The following is a 19,537-nucleotide window of genomic DNA, read 5'->3' on the forward strand; positions in this document are numbered from 1 at the left end:
ACAATGGAATATTATGCAGCTGTAAGAGAGAATAAAGTTATGAAGTATGTAACAACATGGATGGACCTTAAGGACATTATGCTGAGTGAGATTAGCTAGAAGCAAAAGGACAAATACTGTATGGTCTCACTGATATGAACTGACATTAGTGAATAAACATGGAGAATTTCGTTGGTAACAGAGACCATCAGGAGATAGAAATAGGGTAAGATATTGGGTAACTGGAGCTGAAAGGATACAGATTGTGCAACAGGACTGAATATAAAAACTCAGGAATGGACAGCACAATACTACCTAATTGTAATACAATTACGTTAAAACACTGAATGAAGCTGAATATGGGAATGATAGAGGGAGGAGAGCTGGGGGCACAAACGAAATCAGAAAGAAAGATAGATGATAAAGACTGAGATGGTACAATCTAGGAATGCCTAGAGTGTACAATGATAGTGACTAAATGTACAAATTTAAAAAATGTTTTTGCATAAGGAAGAACAAAGGAATGTCATTACTGCAGGGGGCTGAAAATAGATGGCAATTAATGTTTTAAAATTTTAACTTATGTGTGACACTAAAGAAAAAATGTTTATTTGGTACAAATTTATATTTTGACTAGTGGATCTCCTAATATAACTTATGTAGATAGTTGGTTGAACACCATAAGTACATGGAACCTTGGGTAGGACATGAGATTTTGTTTGTTTGTCCAGGGTGATGCCCCAATGAATCTCAGAGTGATTTGATCAGTGAATGGAAAAGTATTTGCAAAGCATGGTGAGAATGGGGGAAAATTCAACCTCCCCAAGTTGAATTCTTGATATTCTCACAAGCAGTGTGGACAACCAAAGCTATAGGCTGAGCCCCGAGTCTTGGGGTTTGTTCATGAATCTTAACCCCACAAAGGATAGGTCAAGCCTACTTAAAATTAGGCCTAAGAGTCACCCCCAAGAGAACCTCTTTTGTTGCTCAGATGTGGCCTCTCTCTCCAACCAACACAACAAGCAAACTCACCACCCTCCGCCTGTCTACGTGGGGCATGACTCTCAGGGGTGTGGACCTTCCTGGCAACGTAGGACAGAAATCCCAGAATAAGCTGAGATTCAGCATCAAGGGATTGAGAGTAACTCTAGAATGAGCTGAGACCCAGCACCAAGGGATTGAGAAAACCTTCTCAACCAAAAGGGGGAAGAGTGAAATGTCACTAAGTGTCAATGGCTGAGAGATTCCAAACAGAGTCGAGAGGTTATCCTGGAGGTTATTCTTACGCATTAAGTAGATATCACCTTGTTATCCAAGACGTAATGGAGAGGCTGGAAGGAACTGCCTGAAAATGTAGAGCTGTGTACCAGCAGCCATGTTTCTTGATAATGACTGTATAATGATATAGCTTTTAGAATGTGACTGTGTGATTGTGAAAACCTTGTGTCTGATGCTCCTTTTATCTACCTTGTCAACAGACAAGTAGAACATATGGAATAAAAATAAATAATAGTGGGAATAAATGTTAAAATAAATTTAGTTTGAAATGCTAGTGATCAACGAAAGGGAGGGGAAAGGGGTATGGTATGTATGAATTTTTTTCTGTGTCTTTTTCTTTTTCTGAATTGATGCACATGCTCTAAGAAATGATCATGATGATGAATATGCAACTATGTGATGATATTGTGAATTCCTGATTATATATGTAGAACGGAATGAACATATATTAAGAATGTTTGTTTTCTTTCTTGCTATTTTTTTTTTAATTAATAAAAAATTAAAAAAAAAAAAGAAGCCACTAGGATTAAAAGAGAAAGCATGCAGACCAAGAGGGAAGACAGGGACGTAGGGAGAAAGGAAGGGATGGTCAGGGTTGGGAGTGGCAGGAAGAAGAATGGGAAAAATTTGAAAGAACAAAACTTGTCCATCCATGGTAGGCATTTTACACATTACTTCACTTAATTCCCCAATAACAATATTTGTTTTATAGATGTCTAAACTGCGATGTAACTGTCTAGTAACTAAAAAGCCAGCGTTGTTACCCCAACAATGTCTCCTTGGAGTGTACATCTTGGCTTTGGTCCTGACACTGTCAGTAACTAATTACTTCCCTTGAGTCACTTCCTCATTACAGTGGTTCGAAGCTGTACTGTATTCCAGAAAAACATCTACTTAATTCTAATTCATTCCTGTGTGTATAAATCCATCATAAGTAGGACCTTTTTATGAGAAAATGTCAGTTAAGGTGTGACCCATCTCTTCAGGATGGGTTTTAATCCTACTATTGGAGTCCTTTATAAACAAAATAGAAAGAGAAAGAGAGACAGAGTACTCACACACACTATGAAAACAAGAAGGTGAAGTCAATGTAACCTGGGAGAGAAGGGAGATACCAGCACACATCACAATGTGCCTTGCCATGTGACAGAGGAGACAAGGACTGCCAGCAGCCAGTCTTTAGGAAGAAAGCATCACCTTGGTGATGCCTTGATTTGGCCGTTTTCCTGGCCTCAAAACCATAAGCAAATAAATTCCCGCTATCTAGGCCAACGTATTTCATGGCATTTGCTTTGAACAGCCTAGGACACTATAACATTTATCTTCTTAAAGTCCAGGTTCCCTCTTATGACAACAAGAGACTTGAACAGTATGCTCTGAAGTGTTTCTGCATGAAAGCTAGAGGAAAAAAATACAGAGATTATTTAGAATATAAGAAAGAGTGTTTTACCTTACTGATCCTAAAAAAGTATCATTACATCACCACAAATATAAAAAAGTAAAACAAGGTCAAAGAAAATTGTTCTGACTCCAGATCACACCAAATCAGTTTAGGGGACAAAAGCTTCATGTACCATTACTAAATAATGCTCATGTGGTCACTGGACTCAGCTGCCCACTCACTTGGACAGAACTTATTTGGAGTATCAGCAAACATTCAGAAGCTCAGGTAACACTTATATTCATGAAGATAAAATTCCAACTTTCCTCATTCTTCTATAATTCTGAACTTAAACAGGGCTGGATGGAGGGCAAGCCTAGTTTCTACCTTTATATTACAAGCTAGTTGTAGCTGGCTTGATCAGCAAAGATTCATTTAACGTTACTTGGGACAATTTAATTTCCTAGTCAAAACTGGACTTTCACATCATAAATGAACAGTTATTGCAGAAACCAGCAACGTACAAAAAAAAAAGGAAGATTCTAATTTTAACACACAGTAACATACAGCAATTTTCACACACATGAACCACAAAAGAACATAATGTTCAGTACGCCTGCTGTTTTAAAGGAACTTCAGATATATGTAAACGTAAACCAAATACTCTTCTCAGAAAATCTCCACAGTTAAACCAAAAATATATTATCAAAGCAGTGCCCAAACTGTAAACAAGGTCACTAAAAGGAAATACATGATGATACTGTGAGACACTGATTGCACACTTTGGGTGGACTGTATGGTGTGTGAATTTATCTCAAAAAAGTTGCATTTAAAAAAAGGGAAATGCAATTACTTTGTTCTATTAGAAGTAATTAAGATAGCTATGGCAGGATGTCATCATAACCTGTTGAAACACTATTTTAAAATATTCTTTCACATCAGATGCCTAGAATGTATTTCAAGGAATCACGGCAGTGAAGATACTAGGAAGGGGGAACACAGAAGTAGTAACAAGACAGTTTATAAGTCAGTAATTGTTGAACTGAAGGGCTATGGCAGTTCATGACCCTAGTCTTTTTACTTTCATATATATTTGAAATTTTCTCTATAAGAAAAGTTAAAAAATCAACTTTGAACGAATTAAATTCTCACATTCTAAAAATAAAGAATAGTACCTTCTAATCGCTGAATTTTTGCCTTCACAGAAATCACAGCTTCAAAAGGTGAAACTCTCAGCTCAAAACATGTTCCAGTCAAAGTTTCAATGAAGAGCTCCATGGTATCATAGAAAGAAAGTTTGTAGTAAAATGGTCTCACGTTATCCTCATTGAAGAATGGAGGTTCTTTTTTGTTATCCATTACTTTGACTTTTTTAATTCTTCTGGAATATGTTGTAGGCAACTGTATTCCAGTTCTAGCCAAATCAGTTTTGCATATTGGTTATTCACATCGTTGTTCATATTTTGAGTTCCGTACCTAAAAAAAAACAATGATTTTTTAACCCAATTTGAACATGGCATATAATCTTTTATCTAAGTGAATGACTTGGTTTGCTAGTGTTTTTGAAGAAATTTTGTGTCTATATCATAAGAGTTACTGGTGCATAGTTTTTTTTTCTTCTTTAGACGTGTACCTGGTTTTGGTATCAGCATAATATTGGTCTCATAGAATGATTTGGGAAGTGTTCACTAGATGTCAGTAACTTTGGATATATTTTAGGATGGGTAATGCCTCAAAGTGGGAGAAGGATATCAGAGAAATGACCTAGTTAAACAGAAAGTGAATACTATACAGAAGTGCAAGAGTCAAAAAGAAATATGGGTGATAAGTATTTCACTTTTTTATCAAAAAATATAAGTGAAGTCACTGTCATTTTCATAGCAATGTGTTTTAAAAAGCAGTTATTTTTAAAAGATTGTTGTTTTACATCTCCACTCTATGAGCATGACATTCTACAGGCATCTGAGATGTGGACACTACATAAACACATTCAAACTAACTCAGACATCCAAACTATTCATCTTTCACCACAAACCTCCTTTCTGTCCTACAATCTCCATGTTGGTAAACAGTATCACTATTCATCCAGTCATTCAAGTAAAAAATCTAGGAAATCAATTTAAATTTCTCCCCCATTTCTTTTGACATCTTTTACTGACTAATCTTGACAACACAACTTCCTAGTATTTCTATAATCTGTCACCCTCTCCATCCACACTGGTTAGGACTTAGTCCAGGCCTTCATTATCTACCAACTGATAATTCTAATAGTCTAACTATAATCCTTGATTCCTCCCCTTAATTCTACTAATCCATCTTCTATGACACCAACAGTTACCTTTTTAAAATGTAGATTTGAAAATGTCATTTCTTAGTTCAAGACGCAAGAATGGTTTCCCACTACCTACAGTATAAAATTCAGGCTCCTTAGAAAGGCTCTGGAGAGCACTCATCTCACTTTCCAGTTCCATTTTACTTCTTCATATAACTCACCCCATCCTGCAAACCTTTGGTACATTATCATCTAATCATCTGCACAGTAGCTTCCTGGTCACATCAGCCTATCTTTGCTCCTGCTCTACCTACCATCATCCCCACCACTGACCACCTGATAAGTGTCTAACCATCTCTCAAAACTCAGTTCAAATATCAACTATTCTTCATTTCCCAGCCCATGCACAAACACAACCCCGACTCCACCCCCCAAAAACCACCCCTGTTTTAGAGCTGAAGAAATATTTGTTAATGCTCCAAATGTTTGCTTGGAGGTATTGTTGGCTTCCCAACCAAGTTAAGTGCACTGAAGTTTACGCGTTGGATACACACATGCACATCCAGGGATTTCTCCTACAGTGTCAGCTTGCATAAAAGAGGAAATATAACTAATTAATTAATCTGAAAGTTACTGTGCCAACAGCTAGGAGTCCTAAAGAGACAGCACCACAGAAAGGAAGAAAAGCTGTTACCTTGAGCACAACTGCTATGACTGCTGTTATACTATTAATCAAAATTATGAGTAATAGAAACAGTAAGAATGCATACAAAATGCTGTAATACTGATAATATTGCTGATGCTAGTGGTAAAGACGATGACTCTTAAAACCTAATTTAAAAGCTGTATTGGTCAGGTTTTGTTACATATTTTTATATCTTTAATACTGAAATGCCTGAAGAAAATAACTTTGTAAAACACTCTCACACCCTAGCCCACCCCCCGAATTTTCCCCTTACTGAAATAATTGCTTTATTATATGATTTTGGATAACGTGGATTCTTAAGAACAGGCCATCAAATAAGAGTATACTACAGTATTCTCAGCAGGTGGGCTCCTGTTCCCCCCAAACTGCTCACAGTATCGCCAGCAATAGGAGTCAGGATCACCAAAATAAACATTACAGAAATAAGAGTATGGGTGACCATACGTGCATGCCCAAGGAATTTAGAGACGGAGGCTATAAGGAGCACTGCATTTGCCTTCACCACACTGCTCTTCTCCTCAGGACCCTCTGAGAAGAGTAAACAAGATGGGAGTAGGGAGAAAGTAAAAGAAAGGCAGACCTTGAATCCCTCCTCTTAATGATGACAAAGTCACGAGAATGGATAAAGTGGCTATGGGCTAGATGTAAAATACAACAGTAGTTGCAGCATTTTTGCACCGGAGCAGCCATCAGAAGTTTGAGTCCTAATCAACAGAGAAATTTCCAATATGCAGAAAGAACCAAGGTTGGCAAAATTGCCACATTTAAAACTGAAAACGTTTACCTCTATAAAAATTATACTTTTCCTAAGCAGAAATCAGTGTAACAGAGGACGAAATGTGGTTAAGCCAGACTAGAGGAGTAGGGGATGGACACTCAACAGGCTAAAGGCTGAGCCAATTATGGAGACTAGAATCCACAGGCAACTTCTAAAGTGGTATGTAGTTCACTGGCTAAATATATTACGGAATCCTAGGATGTCGGAAAATGAGGGGCAAGGAAGACTCAAAGACGGATGGGAAATCATGCAAGAATAAGAACAGCTAAAAGGAGGAAGGGGGAGATGAGAGAAAGACAACAGGTAGAGAAAAAAAGCATTTCCAAAATTGTTATGAATAATTCAAAAAGCATCATCCATTCCTATTAAAGTAATGACATCAAAAGACATGGCTAAATCAATTCCCAAAACATGTCTTTCATGTATTCCGAAAAATGTTCTTAAAAAACACAATCACGAAAAGTAAAAGGGAAGTTAAAAGGTACATAAGGCAATAACACAGCTGATAAAGGTAGTTGCAATAATTCTGAATTTGGTATCTATTCTCTGCTCTAAAAATATCTAGCCACATAAGTGAAGTTATCTTTAAAACTTTTTCCCCAGAAACGTTTCCAAAATCTTATGCAGCAATTTAAAATGTTAATACAGGTATATATTGCTCGATGTGGGAAAATACTGACGTGGGAAAGTTTCAAACCCAAGCTTAAGTAACCACAGAGCCGGTACCCTCAACTCCTCTAGAGCTGACTATCCCAGTCCCCTCAACACCTACCGGAGTCTCAGGCGGAACCAGAAAAGGCGAGAGTCAGCATGCACACCTTCGTCAACACCTGAAGGCCATTCAGTCTCCCGCGCAGCCCATGCCTCTCCAGAATACACCCCGCTAGGCAGACTCCCGGGCCTGAAGCTGGCGCACCACGGTTCAATTCCCGGTGGGCGGCTCGGGGGTCAGCACCCCCCCGGGACCAAGGCGGAGAGCGCGGCCTCCGGGCAGCTGCGGGAGGCGGGAGCCCCGGGCCGGCGGGGACTAGAGCGCCGCCGCGGGCTGCCCGGCTCGGCCTGCTCAGCGGCCCGCGGTGCCGGACGCCCTCCGCATCCGACCCAGCCCCGAAGGAGGAAGGAGGCGCGCTGGTTCGCCCGCTCGCCTTCACCGGTGTATGGCCCGCTTGCCCGCTAAGCCGCAAGCTGACTAGGAGGCGCCGCCGGGAGAGCGACGCCGCACCAAGGACCCGACGGGCAACGCTTCGGCGGCTCCCGCCCCTTTGTGACACCGCCAACCAATCGCACGCTGGCGCTCCCTTCTCTGTCCAATCAGCGTGGGCGAGGCGGGGCTTCGCCTTTCGACGCCGGCGGTTGCTCAGGAACCTGGTTATCCCTCGTCCGCTGGCTGCGGTGTCGGTTGGGAGGAGCCCGGATGTTGACCCTTCAATACCAACCACTGGGGACACCTGGCCGGACGCAGGTCACTTCAGGTTAGGACTGTAACACGGCCTGCTGGGAATGGCGTTGTCGGTCTCCGATTGGCAGAGGCTATGGGCGGCACGTCCCCTGGGTCCAGGCGGAAGGATCTGACATGTCGGAGAAGGGCAGTCGGTCCCGCCTGGAATAAATTCCCCTGCCCGCGCTTCTCCGGCACCGCACGTTTCTGGCCTCCATTGCCTCACCTGAAAAATGGCGGGGGCGGGGTAAGGGGGAGGTTACCATATCCGCTTGAGGACTCAGGGAAAAGCAGTGGGCCCCTGTATCTATTCCATAAGCATTCACGGGGGCATCCTGGGCTGTCAGACCCCTGTGGTGGGTGGGCTCAGAGCTTTTTCTTTGCTGCAGTTTCCAAGCTAGAGCCCAGGCGAAAGACGACACGGACCACCCAACCTGAGGTGGGCCCCCACCTCTGAATGGTTCGGTCCATCCTCCACACGGGCGGTTCCAACCCCGCTGACCGATATAATAATCATAATACGGATTATTCAGCTAGTGAGCCTCATCTTCCCACCCGCTGCCCCCAAATTCTTCTGCACATTCATTCGTCCTCAACTTGTGACTCACAGGAACCAGTCTGGGGTGTACCCGAACACCCGCTCTGGCTCCCACCCTGTGATTCTCCTTTGAGACTGAGAACCACCCGCCAACTTATCTTCGCAATTCAAATAACCATAGAGCATACAGCAGTATATGTGAGGCACCAGACTTTGACTTATCTCCTCTCTCTCTAGCCACTGGTTCCTTCTTACATGTGTGCTTAATGCTCGATGGATTGGAATCCCTTGAGAGGGGAGAGACTCTTTGTATACCAAAGCTTAGGATAATGCCTGTGATGGACTGAGTCCTACTAAATAAAAATATTAACTTCTCAACCCTCCCAATTCAGTCACAGGCAGAATGAAGAGCATGGATCAGCTTTGGAAACAGGCAGACAAGTTCAAGGTCTCAGGTTCCAATGCTGGAAACCCTGTGACCTTGGCCAAGCCATACATGCTAATATTATCATCATTCACCATTTTTCAAGGGCTAGATTCTTTCATTATAATCCTTCAAAATTGGTGCTGAAACCCCTAGTCTTCAGAGGCAAAAGCTGAAGCAGAACAATTTGCCTATAGTCAAACAGTTGCGAGTGGCTGAACCCTTTAAATCTAGGTCTCAAAACAAAAGTCCAAACTTGTTCTGTTATTCCACACTGCTTCCAGATTTTTAGCCTCATCTGTAAAATGTATGCATTACCTTACTGGTAGTTATGAAGTTTGAATAAAAGAACATGAAAATGCCTACCATTTATATGTAGTTCCCTTCCTCTTTCAAAACGGTAATGCACTTATTTTCTGACCCTGTCATCTGAATCTCCTGGAATCTATCCTAGTAACTGATGAGTAGATTAAGTTGCTCCAAAAGATAAAAGTGCTGAACAAATGCTTATTTAATCAGACCTCACTTTGGGCTCAGACTCAGAGCAGGAGAACTATACACAAGGAATACAAGGAATGGAAAGGAGATGTATTCTCAAAGCTCCAAGGAATGGAAATGGACGTCATAGAGCAAGGATGACAAACTATTTCTGTGAAGGGCTAGCCAGAATATGCATCAGACTTTGCGGCTATCCATTCTTTGTTGCACCTACTCAACTCTGGCATTGTAGGGATGGCAAAAACAGCCATGTAAATGAATGGGTGGGATCATGTTCCAATTAAATTGCAGTTACAGAAACAGGCAGTGGAGGGCCACTGATACTGACCCTGACTTTGAGAACCTGCAGAGGCACCTTCAGAATTCAGTAGACTCTTCCTCTCCTTTTGCTAAGCCTCATGAGTCTCATCTCTCATCCCCTTTCTCTCTTCACCTGCCCATGCGCTGACTAATGTAGGCCTCCCATTCGTGGAAAGAAGAATTCAAGGCACCCTTCATACCTCCATGATTCCCTGCCCACCATGGCAGTCCCAGATAGGTTTCTTTTCTAACATGCCTGAAATCATATTGTGGACCTAAAAAGGTTAAATCAAAACAAACAAACCATTTGTGAAACATTTATTTTTGTTTTGTAGTACTAAGCATGATTAAAACTGGCGCAGAAAAATAGCTGCAATGGGTAAGGAGTGAGCAAGCTGTTTCAGTATTTGCTTTTTGTCATCCAGTTAAGACACTAAGTATAGGACAACATGATTAACTCAAGGTTTAGCTGAAGGGTTGTGTGGCTGCCCCAAATGCTCTACTGGCCTCCAAAGGCATTCAGTGGGTCTTCAAATATGCTGGACACCTTGTGCTCAGAGCTTTGTTCAGATGCTATCTGTGCAGATCGGCTTTTTGGTTTGGTTGTCTTAGCCTGGGTACCAGAGGAGAAGATATCATCTTTAGTAAGAAAAGAAAGAAAAAAAATAAGTCACTTAGGTAAGAAAACAGGTGCTTTAATATACATCCACACACATGACCAAAGAACCAAGGCTGGTAATTTAAGTGTGAAATACCAAAAAATACTAAGATGAAAGTCAAAGCTCTTAGAGTCTGTCCTGGCTCTGCTACTAATGAAGCTTTCTGATCACGTGCAAGTCCCAAGTTCTCTATGATCACACTGCCTCAGCTACAACAGTGTGTTGGGGGGGTGATGCATGGGTGATGGGGTGTGCACACTCATACGTGTGTGCAAGAGAGGAGACAGGGAGAGTAACTAGCTCTCCAATCCAGTCCGTGATTTTGCTATCTGTGACCTTATATTTATTTCTACATTATTTTCAAACTGGATTTTAAAAGGAAAGTAATTTAAAAATAGGGAAAAGGAAATCAGAAATACGTTCATCCTCTTTCAGAATAAATGCATCTGTTTGTGACATCTCAATGCTAAGAACATAAGTTGGGGCTACATTCCATTTAATATTCATGTTTAATGTTTTACTGACTCTAAAGCGCATCTTACTTTATAACCTGGATATTTTACTGTTAGGATTCTATACTAGAGATTTTGAGCACATGCACATAAGGATGTAAGCACATACAGATATTAAAGACCACTGTCATTATCTGTAATCATGAAAACTTAGAAACAATCTATATGACCATCAACAACCTAATCAATGCTAAACCACTCAAAACAAGGAATTAATCTTTGTACACTGGTATGGAAAGATGTCTACAATATAGCAAGTGACTAAAAGCAACTAGCAACACAATTACAGTCTATTCTCATTTTGAAGGAAAATGTATATATGTATATAAAAATATATTATACCCCTATTCTATATTATTGACAGCCCCTTCCAACATGAAAAAGTTAGAACAGCCATACCCCAAATACTCCTAAAGAGTGGGAGAAAGATCAAAGGTGATGGTGGAGTTATACAGAGAGGGTAGCGTTTAACAAATGAATATGATTGCTGAATCATTATATTGATACTTCTATTATTCTCCAGTATCTTAGAGCAGCTAGTAGTAAGAACTTGTAATTGTGGAACTGTAACCCATATCAAATTCTGAAATCTGTTCTACAACTAATTGTTGCAATGTGCTTTAAAATTTATTGCTTTTTTCACTGAATGAAGCTGCATGTGAGAATGATAGAGGGAGGATGGCTGGGGGCATAAATGAAATCAGAAAGAAAGATAGACAAGAAAGATTGAGATGGTATAATCTAGGAATGCCTAGAGTGTATAATAATAGTGACTAAATGTACAAATTTTAAAAATGTTTTTGCATGAGGAAGAACAAATGAGTGCCATTACTGCAGGGTGCTGAAAATAGATGGTAATATTTTAAAATTTCAACTTATGTGTGAGACTAAAGCAAAAAATGTTTATTTGGTACAATATTTATATTTTGACTAGTGCATCTCCTAATATAACTTATGTAGATAGCTTGATTGAACACCATTAAGTACTTGGAATCTTGGGTAGGACATGAGATTTTGTTGGTTTGTCCAGAGTGATGCCCCAATGAATCCCAGAGTGATTCGATCAGTGAATGGAAAAGTATTTGCAAAGTCCCCTTTGGGGAATGGTGAGAATGGGGAGAAATTCAACTTCCCCAAGTTGAATTCTTGATATTCTCACAAGCAGTGTGGACAACCAAAGCTATAGGCTGAGCCCCCAGTCTTAGGGTTTGTTCATATGAAACTTAACCCCACAAAAGGATAGGTCAAGCCTACTTAAAATTTAGGCCTAAGAGTCACCCCCAAGAGAACCTCTTTTGTTGATCAGATGTGGCCTCTCTCTCCAGCCAACACAACAAGCAAACTCACCACCCTCCCCCTGTCTACGTGGGACATGACTCCCAGGGGTGTGGACCTTCCTGGCAACTTGGGACAGAAATCCTAGAATGAGCTGAGACTCAGCATCGAGGGATTGAGAAAACCTCCTCGACCAAAAGGGGGAAGAGTGAAATGTCACTAAGTGTCAATGGCTGAGAGATTCTAAACAGAGTCGAGAGGTTATCCTGGAGGTTATTCTTACGTATTAAGTAGATATCACCTTGTTATCCAAGATGTAATGGAGAGGCTGGAGGGAACTGCCTGAAAATGTAGAGCTGTGTTCCAGTAGCCATGTTTCTTGATGATGATTGAACAATGATATAGCTTTCACAATGAGACTCTGTGAATGTGAAAACCTTATGTCTGATGCTCCTTTTAGCTATATCAACAGAAGAGTAGAACATATGGAATAAAAATAAATAATGGGGGAACAAATTTTAAAATAAATTTAGTTTGAAATGCTAGTGATCAATGAAAGCAAGGGATAAGGGGTATGGTTTGTATAATCTTTTTTTCTGTTTTTATTTCTTTTTCTGAATTGATGCAAATGTTCTAAGAAATGATGACTATGCAACTAGGTGATGATATTGTGAATTACTGATTATATATGTAGAATGGAATGATCATATGTTAATGTTTTTGTTTGTTCAATTTTTTAAATTAATAAATTAAAAAAATTTATTGCTTTTTTGTATGCATGTTATTTTTCACAAAAGAGAAGAAAAAAGTCAACTATGATGATAAATGCATAGCTATATTATATTGTGAACCACTGTACACTTTGGGTGATTACATGGTATGTGAATATATAATATATCAATAAAAAATAAGTCACTGACAAATATAAAATCAAAACTGTATATAAATCTTCTAGAAGAAAATACAGGCAAAAATCTTTGTGACTTGGATTAGGCAAAGATTTTTTTAGAAATGGCATCATAGGCCTGAAACATAAAAGGTAACTGATTAATCAGACTTCCTCAAAATCAAGAACATTTATTCTTCTGAAGACACTGTTCAGAAAATGCAAAACCAAGACCCAGTTTCATGAGATTGAGAAAACCTATTTGACCAAAAGAGGAACAGAGATTTCAGAGTCGAGAGGTTTTCCTGGAGGTGATTCTTATGCATTATACAGATATCCCTTTTCAGTTTGTGATGTATTAAGAGTGGCTAGAAGGAAGTACTTGAAACTGAACTGCCTTGATTCTTGACGATGATCATATAACTATGTAGCTTTTGTGACCTTGTGATTATGAAAACCGTGTGGCTGACACTTCTTTTTCCAGGGTATGGACAGATTAGTAAAAAATAAAATGACAAAAAATAAATAATGGGAGGGAATAAGAGGTTAAGAAAAAAAAGATTGTGTAGACTGCAATATTAGTGGTCGATAAAGGAGATGGGATGTATAAGTTTTTCTTTTTTCTCTTTATTTCTCTTTCTGGTGTGATTCAAATGTTTTACAAATGATTATGGTGATGAATACACAACTATGTGATGATATTGTGAGCCACTGATGGTATACTTTGGCTGTACTGTATGCGTATGAAGATAGCTCAACAAAAACATTAAAAAAAAAAAAAAGACTGGCAATTGGAAAAAAAAACATATATTAACATCATCATATCTGAAAGAATAAATGCTAAACTGTTAATAATGGTTATCTAACTGGATATCCATAACCAAAAGAATGAAAGAGGCCTACTATCTCATGTCCTATACAAAAATTAACTCAAAATGGATCAAAGACCTAAATATAAGAACCAGTACCATAAATCTTAAAAGAATATGTAGGGAAACATCTTCAAGATCTAGTGGCAGGTGGTAGTTTCTTATACCCAAAGCACAAGTAATGAAATAAAAATAAATGGGAACTCCTAAAAATCAGACATTTCAGTATTTCAAAGAACTTTGTTCAAAAGGGTGAACAGGCAACTGACCCAATGAGAGAAAATATTTGGAAAGCATATATCTATTTAGGGTTTAATATCCAGTATATATAAAGAAATTCTACAACTCAACAATTAAAAGAAAACAACACAATAAAAATTGGGTAAAAGACATGAAATGACATTTCCCACAGAGGAAACAGAGAGGGCTAAGAGGCACATGAAAAGATGAGAAGTTTTACTAGCTTTTAGGGAAATAAAAATCAAAGCCACAATGAGTTATCTCACACCTACCAGATTGGCTGCTATTAAACGGGCAACTACAAATGTCAGGACGTAGAGACACTGGAACATCAGTCACTACTTGTGGGAATGTAAAATGGTACAGCCACCATGGAGGACATTTTGGTGGTTCCTCAGGAAATTAACTCTAGAGTTGCCTTGAAACCAATTCTGATACTTGGAAAGTACCCAGAATATCTGAAAGCAGGGATGCAAACAGACATCTGCACACTGATGATCATAGTAGCATTATTCACAATTTCCAAATGATGGAAATAACCCAAGTATCCATCAACAGATTAGTGAATGAAGAAAATAGAATATTACTCAGCAGTAAGAAGGAATGAAGTCTTTTTTTTAAAAATTTTTTATTAATTAAAAAAAATTACAAGAAACATTCCCAACACATACACTCAGGAATTCACAATATCATCACATAGTTGCATATTCATCATCATGATCATTTCCCAGAACATTAGCATCAATTCAGAAAAAGAAATAAAAAGACAACAGAAAAAAAAAAATTTTACATGCCATACCCCTTACTGATCCCTTTCATTGATCACTAGTATTTCAAACTAAATTCATTTTAACATTTGTTCCCCCTATTATTTATTTTTATTCCTTATGTCCCTCTCATCTGTTGACAAGGTAGATAAAAGCATCAGACACAAGGTTTTCACAATCACACATCACATTGTGAAAGCTATATTATACAATCATCATCAAGAAATATGGCTACTGGAACACAGCTCCACATTTTCAGGCAGTTCCCTCCAGCCTCTCCATTACATCTTGGATAACAAGGTGATATCTACTTAATGCATAAGAATAACCTCCAGGATAACCTCTCGACTCTGTTTGGAATCTCTCAGCCATTGACACTTTGTCTCATTTCACTCTTTCCCCTTTTGGTGGAGAATGTTTTCTCAATCCCTTAATGCTGGGTCTCAGCTCATTCTAAAGGAATGAAGTCTTGAAGCATGTGATAATATGGTTGAATCTTAAGGATATTAGTCAGACACACAAGGACAAATATTTTATGATCTCACTGGTATAAATTAAGCTCATCAACATTAAACACAGTATATAGGTTACCAGGATACAGAACAAGGCTAAAGAATTGGGAGTGGTCACTTAATATGTATAGTATTCCCAGGGGTGTAAAACTCGCTGGCAACATGGAACAGAAATCCTAGAATAAGCTGAGACTCGGCACCAAGGGATTAGGAAAACCTTCTTGATCGAAAGGGGGAAGAGACAAATGAGACAAAGTGTCGGTGGCTGAGAGATTTCAAACAGAGTCGAAAGGTCATTCTTAGGCTGAATTCCCTTTTTTAGTATATAATGTATTAGAGTGGCTACAGAGAAGTGCCTGAAACTGTTGAGCTGCATTCCAGTAGCCTTTTTTCTTGAAGATGATTGTATAATGATATAGCATTCACAATGTGACCATGTGATTGTGAAAACCTTTTGTCTGATGCTTTTATCTACGGTATAGACAGATGAGTAAAAAACATGGATAAAAAATAAACAAATAATAGGGGGAACAAAGGTTAAAGTTGAGTAGATTGAAATACTAGTGGTCAATGAAAGGGAGTAGCAGTATATAGCATGTATGAGTGTTTTCTTTTTTCTTTTTCTGGAGAGATGCAAATGTTCAAAAAAAATGATCACGGTGATGACGACACACTATGTTAGGAGCCACCGAGTGCAACCATGTCAAGAACGTCTCGAATGTTGGTACGTTGGTTCATTGTTTATAATAAAAATATTGAAAACAAAACAAACAAAAAATATGTGTAGCGTTTAACTAGGTTGAACTTAAATGTTTGGAAATGCGTAGAGGTGATGGTAGCATGTTATTGTGAAAATAACTAACAGGGCTGAATGGTGTGTAAGTGTGGTAGAAAGGGGAAGTTTAGAGAAGGATATCTGGAGGTTAAAACATAGGAATGCATACCACAGTGAATTTTGTGTGGTGGACAATGTACATAATTAACTGTACAAATACAAAAAAGTTCTGTCATGAACTAGAGCAGATGTACACCACTATTATAAGGAGTTAATAATAAAGGAATATATGGGAAAAATGTACCTAGTGCAAATTATGGACTATAGTTCACAGTAATATTGTAATACTCTATCATCAACACTAACAAATGTATCCTATCAACTGTATGGGTCGATAATATCAGACTATAAGGAGTATGGGAGGATTAGGGTTTCTTCTTTATTTCCAATTATTTTCTACAGTAATGAAAATGTTCTAAATTTGATCATATGTCTGTATGCCCACCCATGTTAAGATACTGTGAATCAGTGACTGTAAACTTCACATGGTTTATATGCTGTCTGAATATATTTCAATAAAACTGCATTTAAAAATAAAAAAATTTAAAATAATGGTTATCTCTAGGGATTTTCACTTTTTACATTTTCTGAATTGCATTATTCAATTACAATAAGCACGTGTACTTTTTAGTGAGAAAGGAAACTGATGAAGTCTTTTCAGCACTCAGGTGGAGACGGAGCCCCCAGTCAGCTGGGGGAATGCATCCCATGCTGGCTTCACACTGCTGACTTTCTTCTACTTTACCCCAAGGTCTAAATCGGGGAGAAACGGAAAGCAGCAGGAAGTATGTATTTGCTTTCAGGCCCAAGTCTTATCTACCCATATCACATATAATAGAAGCCCTAAATTTAGGGCTATTGGACATTTGTTTGGCCCATTAATAAAGTAAATGTTATGCCATGCAGTGGAAAACAAGGATGTTTACAAATGCTGAAAATCTCCAGTGAGTTGCAGAGTTTGATTTATCACCCACCTTTCAGTACAGCCCTCCTCTCCTGCACTGCCCCTTGACTCTCCAGAGACTGACACTCTCCAGCAAGACCCCAGCCCACCCACTGTGTCACGTCTGGGCCTCCATCTTCCACCTACGTTAATACTGGGGGAGTTTCTGGTCCTCCTTTCAGAACATTGGAATGTTGTTTGAATTTGTCACAGATGGTTGGTAGGATGCTTTTGGGATAAAGGTTAAATTACACTTACAGGTCAAATTATGGTCTCCTTCAAACTCTCTGAGATCCATCATACCAAAGTGCATGTATTAATCTACCCTTAGCCTAACTCGGAGATTATATGACAAACCAAAAGAAACCCACTGGGGAACATTTTCCAGGAAAACAAAGGTAGCAGGAGAAATAAGCAATGACTGAACAGAAACGATTCACTATGTCACAGGCAGAAAACTGAACTTACCCATGTCATCATCAAATATCGACTTAGCTTCCACTTTCTTTTTGGACTTTTCTTTTGGTTTTACAGTTAGGTCAGCAAAAATATCAATGTTATCAAATAAGTTGGGTTCCAATGTTCTTTCCTTCTCCTTTGTTTTTTGTGATGGTTTAATAGCTTCTGTAGCAAATATATCATCCTTGTTAAGCCAAAAAGCAAGCAAAAACAATTTTAATGGAAAATATTTTTCACTAAACGTACTTATTTTCACAAATTGCTGGGCATCTGATCTGCTGGCTAACTTTCCTCAGGGCACTTAATGTCTTTTAAAACACCTTAATTCTCTGTTGCCCTGTTAACATCTGTGCCCCTTGCTGGAAGCTCTGTGAGAACAGAGCACTAGTCACTCATACCTCCAGCACACAGATGCACAATAAACACCTGCTAGGCACCTATCACGGAGGGCCTGACCACATGTGCTTAGCCTGCATCTCCAAACAAGGGCCAGTTCCCCAGAACCAGAGGTCAAACACTCAAGCTGAACCAATATAGTTTTGTACATGTCAAAGTGCAGTCCAAGGAAGCTGTTACGCCAACATTCTTATTTAAAAACTATCCAGACCTCTATCAATTGTCAGCTCAGCCAAGAACACCCCAGACATGCAATAAGATGAAAAACCTTTTGAGTAAATTTTGGAATAATTAGTAAGAGATCCTAAATATAGTTCGTGAGAAATAGATATCAGGAATGCATGAACCCAGCTTAACAAGATCAGTGGCTCAAATGAACCAATCAGGTCTTTTCCTTAATACAGAATCAGGTATAAAAACATACTGCTATGTTCCGTTACCTCAAAAATATCCTGTGTTTTTGATAGAGCCTCCTGATGACTGCTGGATTTTGACCCATTCTTCTCGCCTCTCTGCTCTGTAAAGAGACCATTTTCATCTTCCAAGAGAGGAAAGGGATTTATTTTCCTTGCTGGTTTTGGTTTAACAGACTGAAAGAGATCGTCGTCGCTACCTGTCTCATCTAGAGCAGAAAAAATGGAGCTCTTTCCTTTACTTCCCCTTGGCTGGTTGGGCAAAGCCTCCGCAGTCTTCTCCTTGGCTTTTGTTTTGTACTGAGATCCAGCACCTTTAGAAAAGATATCCCCAGAATTGAAAAGGTTGTCCCCAAGAGGCTGACCCAGAGATTTTGCAAAGGGACTTCTGTCCACTTCAGGCACAGAACCACCTTCTGAAGTCAGAATGGAAGCTGCTGCAGCTGTCTCAGAGCCATCTTCTCCGGAGACCCTGGGCAGTGTCTGACGGCCATCCGGTGAAAGTGCAACATCTCCTAACTGTGCAGTGGGTCCTCTGGCAACACTTGTATCCTCTGCTTCACTGGACTCCTGGGCAGCCAGCCGCCGAGCTGCTCGGGTCTGCGGTCTGCGTTTCCCTCTCACTTTGACTCGGCTCTGCAATGACATAAAACCATACATTGATCTGATGATTAAAAAAAAAAATTGTTCACATAATCACATGAAATCTTGAATAGGGTGTGAGATCTTTTGGTTTGTACAGGTTAGTGTGATGACTATATATTTTCCAGAGTAATCTGGGCAGAGAATAAAAAAGTATTTATAAAGTCTCCTTGGAGCACTGGGGAGAAAGGAGGGAATATTAAACCTCCCTCTTTGTAGAATTGCTGACATTCTCACAAGCAGTGGGGACAACCAATTCAATAGGCTGAGCCCTTGATCTTGGGGGCTTGCCCCTATGAAACTTATCAGTAGCTAAACCTACTGATAATTATGCCTAAGAGTCACCCCCAAAGAACCTCTTTTGTTGCTCAGATGTGGCCTCTCTAAATCAACTTGGCAGATGAACTCACTGTCCTCCACCCCTACATAGGACATGACTCTCAGGGGTGTGAATCTCCCTGGCAATGTGGGACAGAACTGCCAGGATGAGCTGGGACACAGCATCATGGGATTGAGAAAGCCTTCTTGACCAAAAGG

General features: G+C 39.4%; 2 protein-coding genes across 17 annotated transcripts in view; both read right to left on the reverse strand.

Annotated features, from left to right (window-relative positions):
• The window catches only part of ZFAND4 (zinc finger AN1-type containing 4), a 90,906-nt gene extending 83,479 nt beyond the window's left edge, over positions 1 to 7,427 (reverse strand). For 3 of the 5 annotated variants that reach the window (XR_013161348.1, XM_077124590.1, XM_077124593.1), the window contains exons 1-2: positions 7,167 to 7,426; positions 3,814 to 4,114 (exon numbers count right to left, since the gene is read on the reverse strand). Coding sequence is in view for 4 of the 5 variants with exons in the window: in XM_077124590.1 (XP_076980705.1) it covers positions 3,814 to 3,997 (184 nt within the window). In the remaining variant the exon portion in view is untranslated. Of the gene's footprint in view, positions 1 to 3,813; positions 4,115 to 7,166 lie in introns of all 5 variants that reach the window. The other 2 variants (XM_077124591.1, XM_077124592.1) reach the window with 1 other exon arrangement.
• Positions 7,428 to 9,893: 2,466 nt separating this feature from the next.
• The window catches only part of WASHC2A (WASH complex subunit 2A), a 67,687-nt gene continuing 58,043 nt past the window's right edge, over positions 9,894 to 19,537 (reverse strand). For 11 of the 12 annotated variants that reach the window (XM_077124589.1, XM_077124586.1, XM_077124579.1 and 8 more), the window contains 3 exons: positions 18,386 to 18,994; positions 17,559 to 17,733; positions 9,894 to 10,231 (listed from right to left, as the gene is read on the reverse strand). In XM_077124589.1, coding sequence (XP_076980704.1) covers positions 10,092 to 10,231; positions 17,559 to 17,733; positions 18,386 to 18,994 — 924 coding nt within the window. In that variant the 3' untranslated portion in view covers positions 9,894 to 10,091. Of the gene's footprint in view, positions 10,232 to 15,810; positions 16,901 to 17,558; positions 17,734 to 18,385; positions 18,995 to 19,537 lie in introns of those variants that run through there. The other variant, XM_077124583.1, reaches the window with a different exon arrangement.

This window comes from Tamandua tetradactyla, chromosome 13 (assembly GCF_023851605.1).
Source record: "Tamandua tetradactyla isolate mTamTet1 chromosome 13, mTamTet1.pri, whole genome shotgun sequence".
Classification (NCBI taxonomy): Eukaryota; Metazoa; Chordata; class Mammalia; order Pilosa; family Myrmecophagidae; genus Tamandua; species Tamandua tetradactyla.